The sequence below is a fragment of the Taudactylus pleione genome, unplaced genomic scaffold (genome assembly GCF_031769625.1).
Source record: "Taudactylus pleione unplaced genomic scaffold, aTauple2 ptg000041l, whole genome shotgun sequence".
NCBI lineage: Eukaryota > Metazoa > Chordata > Amphibia > Anura > Myobatrachidae > Taudactylus > Taudactylus pleione.
In genome coordinates, this window is record NW_028284443.1 from 33,398,318 (window position 1) to 33,410,604 (window position 12,287).

At 40.1% G+C, this 12,287-nt stretch overlaps 1 protein-coding gene across 7 annotated transcripts in view; it reads left to right on the plus strand.

Annotated features, from left to right (window-relative positions):
* UBAC2 (UBA domain containing 2) overlaps positions 1 to 12,287 on the plus strand; it is a 213,135-nt gene that overhangs the window by 46,966 nt on the left and 153,882 nt on the right. For all 7 annotated transcript variants that reach the window (XM_088456568.1, XM_088456554.1, XM_088456545.1 and 4 more), the window contains exons 4-5: positions 4,858 to 4,977; positions 11,373 to 11,479. In XM_088456568.1, the coding sequence (XP_088312694.1) occupies positions 4,858 to 4,977; positions 11,373 to 11,479 (227 nt within the window). The remainder of the gene's footprint in view (positions 1 to 4,857; positions 4,978 to 11,372; positions 11,480 to 12,287) is intronic.

A 12,287-nucleotide genomic window follows, 5' to 3' on the forward strand; every position in this document is an offset into this window, starting at 1 on the left:
CACCGTACAGGAAACACAGCGTGTTTCTCTAGCCGCTGGATTCCTACAGCAACCACACGGCTCCTTCTCCTCCACTCTGATCTGAGACGGAGATTCGCCGCAGCATCCAGCATTTCAAGCAGTGAGGCAGACAACTACTGCTGCATCTGACCGGGATGCCGGCAGACAGCGCGATTACCTCAGGTGACTAGCGGTTCCCTATTAGGATCATTGCTGCATCTGGCTTTTCATATTATATATAAAATTTATATTATATATAATATATTATATATAAAATATGAGGTAAGTACTTCACTGGCGCCTCCCCTCTTATTAAATTATGCACAATGGAGATGATAGTAAAATTTCACTGTATTGAGTATAAATAACCCCGCCAATGGGGCAAACAATAAAATAAGAGATTTCAGATAAAAACATATGTATCATACAATAACACAGAAGATGCTTCACTTAAAAACAATATAAGGCGTTTCTGATAGTTTAAAGTGCTTGCTGCGGATTCACTATGTGAAATAGTGTGTCCGTGCAGAGATGATTTGACTAATAAAGTCAAAATGTTCCACTAATGGAAGTAATTTTCCTTTTTAAAATGATCACTTCGGATCCACTTTATAAATAAAGTGTCAAGGCCTTGACAAAGACCCAGGTGATGGTCGAAACGCGTTGGATGCAGTGACTGAGGTTGCAACCATCTGATACAAGCATTGGGGCCCATCACATCCTTCCCCTTGTTTAGCCGTCCGGAGTTCCTAGGTCCGGAAGGCCAAGGGCCCCACACTTCATCTTATGGTAGGAAACCAACCACTCAATATTTATTCCGTAAGCACGGACACTTTATTTATAAAGTGGATCCGAAGTGATAATTTTAAAAAGGAAAATTACTTCCATTAGTGGAACATTTTGACTTTATTAGTCAAATCATCTCTGCACGGACACTTTATTTCACATAGTGAATCCGCAGCAAGCACTTTAAACTATCAGAAACACATTATATTGTTTTTAAGTGAAGCATCTTCTGTGTTATTGTATGATGCATATGTTTTTATCTGAAATCTCTTATTTTATTGTTTGCCCCATTGGCGGGGTTATTTATACTCAATAAAGTGAAGTTTTACTATCATCTCCATTGTACATTGCAGTATAATTTAATAAGAGGGGAGGCGCCAGGGAACTACTTACCTCATATTTTGTGTATGCCTAGATTAGTCCTAGGTGAAAGGATTACAGTAGTTCTAGGCTGCAAGAGATACTTCTTATTTCTTATCCCCAGAAGCGCCTTTTCTACTGATCCACATTACTATTTAAACTTTTCATATTATATGCACATGCTAAGTCTGCATAACATTCAACTGCTTTCACATACCATTTGACTGGCTAGATTGTAAGGCGTGCATGGTGCTTTTTATTGTGGTGACACGCAGTCACACAACAACTCACACACATGGCTGCATGTGGATCTGAAAGTAACAGAGACGCTTCAGTTACTAACACCCATGCTATTATGACTGCTTACTAACTAACTGGCCGCTTGGATATGATATATTATTATTAGTGCCTTTGAGGTTAATGCAACCAACTAACCTGATCTGATCCTGGATTGATGTTTTATATGTTTCAATTGTTTGTTTTGTGTATTTTATTTTATCATTCAATATTTATTGATATTATTTAATCTTTAGTGACAAATAAAATGTATACCATTGTCCAGCGCTCTCCTTATACATGTTTTGGTTCTACATCAATATTTTTCTGGGGTTCAGCATCCCCGGGCTTTTAAGGTGAGCAGCAGGACAAGGGTCAATATATATGATAATATGATGGTAACTTCAGGAACCAGTTCACAGAGCAACAAATGTTTATCCTAGTAGACCCCAGGCATACTCCTCAGCATGTCACTCGCCGCCGCATCTGGCATCTGACCACTCGAGAAGTCAGGGGAAGCCGGCGCTGAGGTAAGTAACGGCCGACCTCAGGCTGCATCCTGACATTACAGCCCTGGCCCCTGCCTGCACCTGGGAGATAGGAGGGGGGAGGAGCTGTTGCAGTGTGACCACTACCCAACCTGTAAGGTAAGAGGTGGGGTGAGAACAGTATTGTGTGCGCCTCTCTATGTGTGTGCTGTGATAGTAACTGCATCTGTGAGAGCCTGCTGTGAGTGTGACCCTGCATCTGTGAGAGCCTGCTGTGAGTGTGACCCTGCATCTGTGAGAGCCTGCTGTGAGTGTGACCCTGTATCTGTGAGAGCCTGCTGTGAGTGTGACCCTGCATCTGTGAGAGCCTGCTGTGAGTGTGACCCTGCATCTGTGAGAGCCTGCTGTGAGTGTGAAGAGGGACATATATTCAACAAAATCTTATCTGTGCTAGACATTTCACCTAAACTGGGGCTGGATCTTTCCTACCTGTTCTTGTAGTTTTGACAACCTGCTGCTAATAACGTAATCTCTGCTGCAGCTGGGTTGAAACCAGGGACGTTGAGAGGCAGTCTGACATATATCAAAAAAGGAATATTTATTTAACACATATACAAGTACAGTAGTGCAAAAGCTAATCGCACACACTTAAACAAGCACCCATACTGATGCACGCATGATCCCACACACAGGCATGCATGCATGCAGCCCCACATACACCTGTGCCCATGGCCACACAGACATGCGTACACTGGGTCACAAGCAGGCACGCATAGATCAGGGTCTGATATTAATGCATCTGCCAAGCCAGAGATGTGTTCCTTTTCTCCGTTCTCAGGTAGTTTGCTCAGCAGGAAGTCTTAAAGACTTGCTTTGATGGTGTGATGAGAAAATAATGACACTATCACTGGCAGCTCCAGGTGAGCAAACGGTTGTGTATTATGAAATCATTAGATGCAATGCATAGCAGACACTACATTTGTAGTAGTGACTAACAGCAACTGAAACATGCAAGTACAGAAGACAGGCAGTCGAAAGCGGGTTGTGAGGATTGATGAGTGTGAACTTGGTTGATAGGACAGGTGTGAACAGAGGTCCTGATTCAGAGTTGGACGCTAATGGGATCGCAGCTGCATTTTCGCATAGTATGCAGCTGCGAAAACACACTATTAGTATAAGATCACCTGAGCATATGACGCCCACTGCTGCATTCTCATCTGTGTACGATGTTGTTTACCTGCGTAAATATCAGTAACATCGACACACATCGAGCAGCCATCTTGCCCTTGTGGCAGGTCTGAGCAGCCGCTGACATGCAGAGGGCTCACATGCTGCGTAGAAGATTGCAATGGCTAATTTATGCACGCCAATGTAACAGCATTTAAAATGGTCCAACATGCCTGCATTTTATTAACCACCCCCCGTTACCTCCTCCAAATGCTGACTACCAGTCACTCGCTTTGCGTATTGATCCTCTGTGCATTTGTAGGCGCAAACCAATTGCAGCACGTGCGAAGTGCGGCTTACACTCATGCCAAATATCCAACAATCGCTCGGTCTGCGTACAAATCTCATTAGCGTCCATCTGTGTGGACTTTTACAGTATAAAAACCCCAAAACACATCCTAGTTTAAACAAAAATCATTAAGTTAAATTGATGATGGTTATATTTTAAAAATTTGCTTACATGAAATCGTCACTCACCATTTATCGTATTACTGTCTCTTGAAACTAGAACTCTTTGTGGTTGGCACCTGCAGCATCACGTTATCAAGGCCCAGATTTATCAACAAGTGATATTTTTGTTATCACCCGTTACTAGTCTTAAATGGTGTTCCAACCAATCAGCTCCTAACTGGCATTTTTCAAACACATGACAGTTAGGAGCTGATTGGTTTGAGCAACATTTAAGATTAGTAATGAGTGCTAGCAAAAATATAAATCTGGTCCTTCAAGTCTTTATGAGGTAGGAAAGGAAGGAACAGTGGAGGTCATTCAGACCCGCTCGCGAGCGGCAGTACGCTCGCAAGCAGGTCGATGTTCCCCACTGCGCATGCGCACGACGGAGGGAGCTCCGTCGTGCGCATGCGCGAGACCCGGGGAGCGACGGGCTTTCCATCGCTCCGGGTCTCGCACCAAAGGGGGCGTGCTGTCGATGTTGATTGACAGCACGCCCCCTTTGTTGGGCGTGCCGGGGGCATGCCTGCCAGACGGAGGCGTTCCCACGGGAACACCTACCGTCTGAAGCCGGCCCCACTGACATCACTAGTGATGTCAGTGGGAGTGATTTTGGCTCTGATAGAGCCAAAATCACTGCAGGGCTTGTGGCAGGGAGACCCTACCGCAGGGTCTCCATCGCAAATCCGATGGTTCGCGATGGTCAAGACCATCGCGACCATCTTTTTGGCCGCTCGCATATGCTGTGGGTGGTCACCCACAGCTATGCGAGCGGCCAGGAGGCCGCTCCATTTTCATGGAGGAGGGCTCTGGTCAGAGCGTTCAGCTCTGAATCAGGCCCAGTGTTCCACGTTGGTGAAAAAAAAAAGGGAAAGGTGGCAACAGTCCTGCCCCATGGGTGCAGGGTGGGCACATAAGTCAAGTGTTGCCATAAGGACCTCCATGACACGTACACCTACTCCATATGTTGTTAAGCTTTTCTATTTATATGATGTTTTTTTTGTATTACTTTAAAACTATTATGTTTTTGCTAGGTTTTTTTTCATAATTAACTTTGTAAATTAAGATGTAATTGAAATATACAACCTCACTATGAGTATATATAAGTGCTCATATTCTACAGTGTTGTATACACCTAAACTTACAAGAAAAAATAATTTCTGCATGGTATAGGTGGCCTATATTATTGCTAATGTATTTTATAATAAAAAATTCTTCTTTTGGTGAAGTTAACTAAAAGCAAGATACGATTTACTCATTTATGTTTCAGATATGGAGGCTTTTCTCTGGGAGAATTGTATGTCTTGATTTGAAGGACACATTTTGTAGCAGTTTACTCATCTACAATTTTAGAACTTTAGAGAGAAGATTTGGGTCCCAGAAATTTACGGTAAGCAAACCTACCAACTGTAAATGTGGTCAGCATAGATTCATTTGCTTCTAGAGAACAATTAAGGCTGTGAAATATGCATTTATTCATGAATACAAAACAATAGTACCGTTCTCATCCTTTAACCTTACTACTTCAAATGTGTATGTGTCTAGCAAAACTAAGGGGTAAATTTACAAAGATTCGTGTTGGTCCCGATTTGCATTCTCGAGTGATAATCACTTTTTTGCAAATCAAGAATTTACATCATTAAAGTCAGGTGATTTGTTCTTTTTTTCTCGTTGAATGAAATAAGGTGGTTTTATGGCACAAATTTGGCCGTTTTTCAATAGAAATTATATCACCGTCGGCTCAATTCGGAAGTACTTTTCACTAATTTCTGCCTAAATCGGAATTTACCATTATTCGTTTTGCTAAATTCGTCCGTTTTACACTCAAATCAGGGTCGCAATAGAAGTTTTAAATGCACCACCTCCAGAGCTGCGAGTTACAATCCAACATGCTCATATCCGTGTGATTTGTGTATGTTTATGAATGGAAAGGGTGTTGTAAGGGTTCATTTTGGTACAAAATTGACGTGGGGTCCCCCCAAAAGCCATAACCAGCCCCCCACTTGTTAGCCAGTCCTGGTTCCTAAAATTACGGGGAACAAAATGAGTAAGGTTCCACCATAATTAAAGAATAAACTACATGCTGCTGGGCCAGTTCTGGTTTGAAATATAGGGGGGAAATAAATGCGTAGGGTATATTTAAAACCAGCACCGGACCCAAAATGACTGGTTTGTAATACCACAGCCCGGAGACCCTATTACCGGGTCTCCAGGGCCAAAGCATTCTCTCCCCAAGTTGGTCAGGCCAAGCCGAGGATCTCAGGGGAGGTGGGGACCCCATAAAAAGGGGTCCCCCCTTTCCCGAACACCAGGCTTGGTCTGAAGCCCGGGGCTCTTACCTGCATCCCTGGAGCGGTGGATACGAGGGTAATAAAGTGAAGAATGGAATAAAACTATTGTATTTTACAGTGGAACTACAGGTACCAGCATGCCTGCCCTTTGGCACTTGTGGATCTGCAAGTGCCAGCAGGTGGCCGGCACCTGTACCCCCACTGTAATATAAATAGATAAATAAAGACATCACACACACACACACACACACACCGTATTTAGTAAAAGTTTAGTACACACATACTTACCTTCTACCAGATGTTTCTGTCCTCTTCTCCAAGTAGAAATCCGTGTGTATGGCCCTGCAACAAAGATCCTATACTCACCTGATCCTAATATGTTTTTGTCACTATGTATCTTTGTTAATAATAATGTATGTTTCAATTTAATTGGAATAATATTATATATATATATATATATATATATATCACATGTTATTCACATCACTGTTTACACTGTAATGATTATTTATGTATTTAACATAGATTTATTTGTTAGATTATATATGTTTTGTTTATTAATATTATCACATATACATTGTCACTTTATCACGCATTTCACCACTAATAGACACATTAAATAATTATAGTACCTTAAAATAATAGATATATATTTAATTGATAACACTTTATTGGATTCATGTATTCTAGATTTTGTCAATAGTGGAATATGTATACTTTTTGATGTAGGTTTGATATTATTTATATCCAGTAAACAAGATTGGTTAAACATTGTGATAATATAAGCAAGGATGAATTAATGTTATCTTGGAAAATAAATGTTTTATATATATATATATATAGTTTTTAAAATTCGAATGGGATATAAATGTAGGAATAAAATATATGACTGATATAGATAATACTCTGGATGCATTTTAGAAGAAATTGGTACAATGATTGAATAGTTGTCTATGTGTATATTACAGATATTAATTTTATATGGAAATAATTACTCTGCAAGCTCCATAAGTATTGGAGGGACCTATAGGAATACAACATGAAAGGAAAACTGAAGTGATCTAGTTGCTAATTGGAGATTACTATCCTCCTCTGAGATTGGATACATAACGCTATTTAAACCTCTAATCTGGCGGGCGTTGGCTCTAATAGCCTTGATAAATCTAAGGAAGCGAAATGCGCGTTGGCGTGTGTCATGCGCTGATCTGTAAATGTTAAAAACTATATTTATGTAGATTTCATATGTGTGTTAGATTAGGAAATACTATCAGTGATATGGAGTGAACAATACGAATAGTTACTTGTCCCGGAATCTAAAACTACTGGCCGGCATGAGAGTCCACGGGGATATCTGAAACATGCAGACGGCATTTCAGTAATGCTGATCCCAGCATCAGAATTACACTGCAATGAAACGGGTACTGACTGAAATTTAGAGTGGCTCCGTTTTCTAGACCTATGTAGTTTAGTGATATATGTGCTACTATATACAAAAATACTTTAAATCAATGGAGCAGGAGTAGAAGCTCTACACTACTGTATTATAAGCAGATTATACGGCTGACAAATAATGTTATTATATGGCTGATTATTCCTATCTAAAGCAAGTAAAAATACTATGTGAATTAAATAAGTTTAGAATATTAGATCTAAGAAATAGACTCTGGAATAAATAGCAGCTTTTAATTGCTGCATAATTATAGTGATTCTCGGTTTTTGAGAGAGGAGAGAAGTTCAACTAGCCTGTTATTTCCACAGGAGGAATCTGGCAACAAATGTATCTACCTTTTAGAACGTCTAATGATACATTTAACACAAAAGATACAACTGAGAATATCAGGTAGCCTAAACATTATTAGGCTCTCTCAGAATAAAACTCAGCAAATGCCATCTACACCTTTATGGAGTGATTTATTGATTATACTAGTTGTTAATAAGTGGGAGTATGGTAAATGTATCTGTACTTTATTGATTAATGATATTATAGGTATCTAAGATACCATTTATATTATTGAGTAGCCAGAACACTTCTCAGGCTTCCTCACCTGGGAACAAATTCAGCATAATAATACTTGCATCTATTTGGAGTGATTCATTATTATTTCTAAGTCTTTTTTTGACTTTGCAGGGACAAGAACACACATTATCTTAAACAATACACTGTCAAAGACAGCACACGACCTTTTTTTTTTACATATATTTACTTTCTCACATAACATTTTTCTTTCTATCACGTTATTATTTTGTTTAAATAAAAATTAATTTTAATATTTCGCTTTTTGAAGCCCTATCTCAAGGGCATATAAGCAATTATGTGTAAATAAAATAATATTGGTGCAATAAATAGCACAAATATAGTATAGTGATATTCATATTAAATTAGCAATTATCAGCATTTGTATATTATATGTTAATAAGCCCAATTAGTTTTTAATATATCTAATAAAAATGTAATTATTTTATTGTAAGAAGAGATCTGAGTGCACCCACAATAAAGTTGATTTCCTTTTTTCTACCTATATATAAGCTTACCATTTTTGAATCAATGGGTGGCACCTACCTATATCGAGTACATATAGTCTAATAAAGTAGTAAAGACTATTGGTATAGATATAGGATTACTCTTTATCCATTAGTATACCATATTTAACCTGGTGCGGGTTTCTCTTTACATTCGGTATTAAGATAAGCGTCGGTATTTCGTCGCCTAACTTAAGTCCCATGTCAGGCTTCTACAGTCGGGATATAGACCAGTGGCATTTAGTCCGCCAGTCTATTGACTACATCCCAAAAAAACAGTATGGTATTACCTTACAAAAGGCGCAACCAGCACCAGGCTATGACAGGCTAGTCTGTTCACACTAAACCACCTTATATAACATGAGCCAGCCCCAACCTCATTAGCATGCAGTTGAATTTCCTGAGGGATTTGAGATCACAAGTAAATATGAGTCTTAGCCTAGGACAGTGGTCGGGGAACAGGGGGAAATTACCCCACATGGGGTAAACATGAAATTCTAATAGACAATGGACGGACAGCCTATAATATAGATAGGTAATGGACGGACAGCCTATAATATAGAATGATTCATATGCATGCCTGGCTGTGCCGCAGGGAGACTCTAAGCCGGACGCCCACTGAGATGTTATTACCAGTGGGCGCCGGCTCCTTCCCTGCAGCGCCGCGTTAGCCGGAGGCTGGAGTTCTCTTCATGACGTCTCTCCCATAGTTCCCAGGAGCAGCCGGGCGGTCAGGACGGCGACAGGAGCAGGGATTAAGGGAAGTGTTTTTTTTTGTACAAGTGGCACTACAGGGGCATTATGTGTGGGCACTACTACAGGGCCATTATATGGGGGCACTACTACAGGGGCATTATATGGGAGCACTACTACAGGAGCATTATATGGGGGCACTACTACAGGGGAATTATGTGGGGCACTACTACAGGGGCATTATATGGGGGCACTGCTACGGGGGCATTATATGGGGGCATTACTACAGGGGCATTATATGGGGGCACTACTACAGGGGCATAACTATGGGGGCACTACTACAGGGGCATTATATGGCGGCACTACTATATGATTTCCTCCCTTTCAAATCAAAGGGGTAACGTCGGCGTATCTAAATATATTTTGGGGTAAAAGGTAAAAAAGTTCCCTGGCCTAGGATATCATGGCCCATGCTTAACATCACTGTGACTCATCTCAGTTCCTAAGGGATGGGAATAATTGGAGAAATTTGTTAGTCAGATAATAAGTACTTTAGTTTATCGAACTAGAAGTCTCAGCAAGGTATGTCACAGTCCTTAAAATGGAAAGTGCCACCATGTCCATAGTTGCCAGTGCCTGCCAGATCAGCCACTGGCACACATTGAACTAATTGCAAATAAACACAGACTGTTGAAAAAATCCTTCATTAGAAACAAACCCCCAATTTATCTTTTCCAGTCCTGTAGTATTCCAAAGGCTAAATAAATGTTAGGGTCTTCTGAGGATTTGTTCATTGTGAAGCTGCAACAGTGTAATTGGAAGCAGTTTGTCTGCCAATAGCCTGTCCATGCAGCTTGCCTCTGGTTTTATACAGTAACTAAAGATCGTTGTAGTAGTGTATCAATTAACTACTGTTCTGCAGTTTAATGAATTCATAACTCGTGTAGTACAGGTTGAGTCTCCCATATCCAAATATTCTGAAATACGGAATATTTTCAGCATGACTGAGATAATGAAACCTTTGATTTTTGATGGTTTAATGTACATAAACTTTGTCTAAGGCACAAATTATTAAAAATATTGTATAAAATAACCTTCAGGCTGTGTGTATAAGGTATATATGAAACATAATTGAATTTCATGTATGTACACAAACTTTTTTTGATGCACAAAATTATAAAAAATATTGTATTAAATGACCTGCAGGCTGTGTGTATAAGGTGTATATAAAAAACACAAATGCATTCTGTGTGTATATTTGGGTCCCATTCCCAAGACATTTCATTATAATATGCAAATATTCCAATATCCAAAATACTCCTGGTACCAAGCATTTTGGCTATGGGAGACTCAACCTGTATAGACATAGGTGGTAGATTTTTTACCATCTCCAGCCAATCAGAGGCAGGATAGGTAATTTGCGGACAGGCTTCCTTCTCATTAATTACTCTTAGCTTAAATAATGTGCAACTCAAGGTACTCATGTTGTTTTCCTATGTACATTAGGGTTTCAAAGTTGTGGCTGACTCTATTTGAGGCCCACAGTGCCTTTCCAGTTGCCAGCTGTTATATTGTATTACATTGCCTGGCTCAACATGGGATGTGCAAGGCTTGCTATAATACAGTTTCTGAATTGAGACATGGAGAATGATTGGTGAATTGTAATTACATGACAACCCACTCTTCAAAATGTATTGCCAGCCTCTTCTAATATAATAATGTTTGTCTAAGTCAGGAGTGGGGAACCTTTTTTCTGCCAAGGGCCATTTTGATATATATAATATTATTTGTTGGCCTGGTGCAGGCCACGCCACCTCCGTGTGATGTCACACAGGGGTGAGGCCACAATCACCGGTGATTACAACAATGCCCGGAGTATCTTGAGGATGCTCCGTGGAGCTGTGAGTGCAGCGGTGTGACTGTCTGCAACGTCCTAAGGATGCTCCGGGTGGCGCTGCTGCATAGATTCTGGCTGCAGGGTGTCATTCTAGGCACCCTGCTAGCCAGATCAGGCTAGCAGAAAAAAGCTCAGAGGGCCAGACCAAATGACTCCAGTGCCTTATCCAGCCCCCTGGCCTGAGGTTCCCCATCCCTGGTCTAAGCAGTGATACATGGAATACCTGTTGCGTACCTTGGGCAGTTGCGGGTCTGCTTACCAATTTATATTGTGCACCATTTAATTTTGTGCATAAGCTTATTTTTAGAACTGATCAAATTGGAAAGTATTTATCATAAAGTATTAACTATAAAGACTCATAGTGTTTGTTTTTTCTTGTTCCAGTCATATTTGCTTGGGACCTGGATACTTTCTGCCCTTTTTGATTTCCTGCTTGTTGAAGTTGTACGAGTTGTGGTTGGTATAACCCTCAGCACTTTACCTTCTGGATTGTAAGTAATTCTTTTTCTGTTATGTTATTATCATATAAAGCTAAAAAAAGAGGAAACTTTCATCACATCAATGGGGAAACACTGGAAAAAAAAAACCCAAGTACTTACTGAAAATTCAAATATGATTCATCAAAGTAAACCATTTAGCTACTGCAACTCGCTCTGTATCCAAACACCCCAATAACTAGGCTCCTTGAGATGGTTTGATAGAGCCTACTAAATTCTCCATATCTGTACAGAATAACCTTTAACTCTGATTCTGCCTTAAAAATAGCTGATATTGTACTATACTCCAGAGTTTCTCTATAAACCTAATATCTGTAACTCGCATTTTAGATGCAGGATGGCTAGTGGATTCCCAGTTTAAGGCTATAGACCACTCTTCTACTGAAGAAATGTGTGTTATCGACTTTCATGCCCTGGGCTTCATGATACTGGTTCATTTACCAAAGCTTTGCAAGTGGTCAAATCCCACCACGCATGCTTAATATGGCAATCGTTTTGACTTTATTGATTGTCTCCTTTATATTGTCAAATATCTAGATACGCAAAGTTATGAAAGTAGATATCTGAATAGAACAGTATTGCTCTTGAAGTGGAATATCTACATTACATTGTAACAGCTAGAATGATATAATATCAGCAGGATAGCATAGATCTTCAACAGTATGTAGCCCATGTGCTCCAGTACACAAATCCCTCCAAACCAGGCGGCTAGTCAGAGTTGCCAAATAAGAGCTGTAGGGGAGAGTGAGTAATTAATGTAAGAACTATTAGGAAGTACAGTACTGAAATTACTTTATTCTCT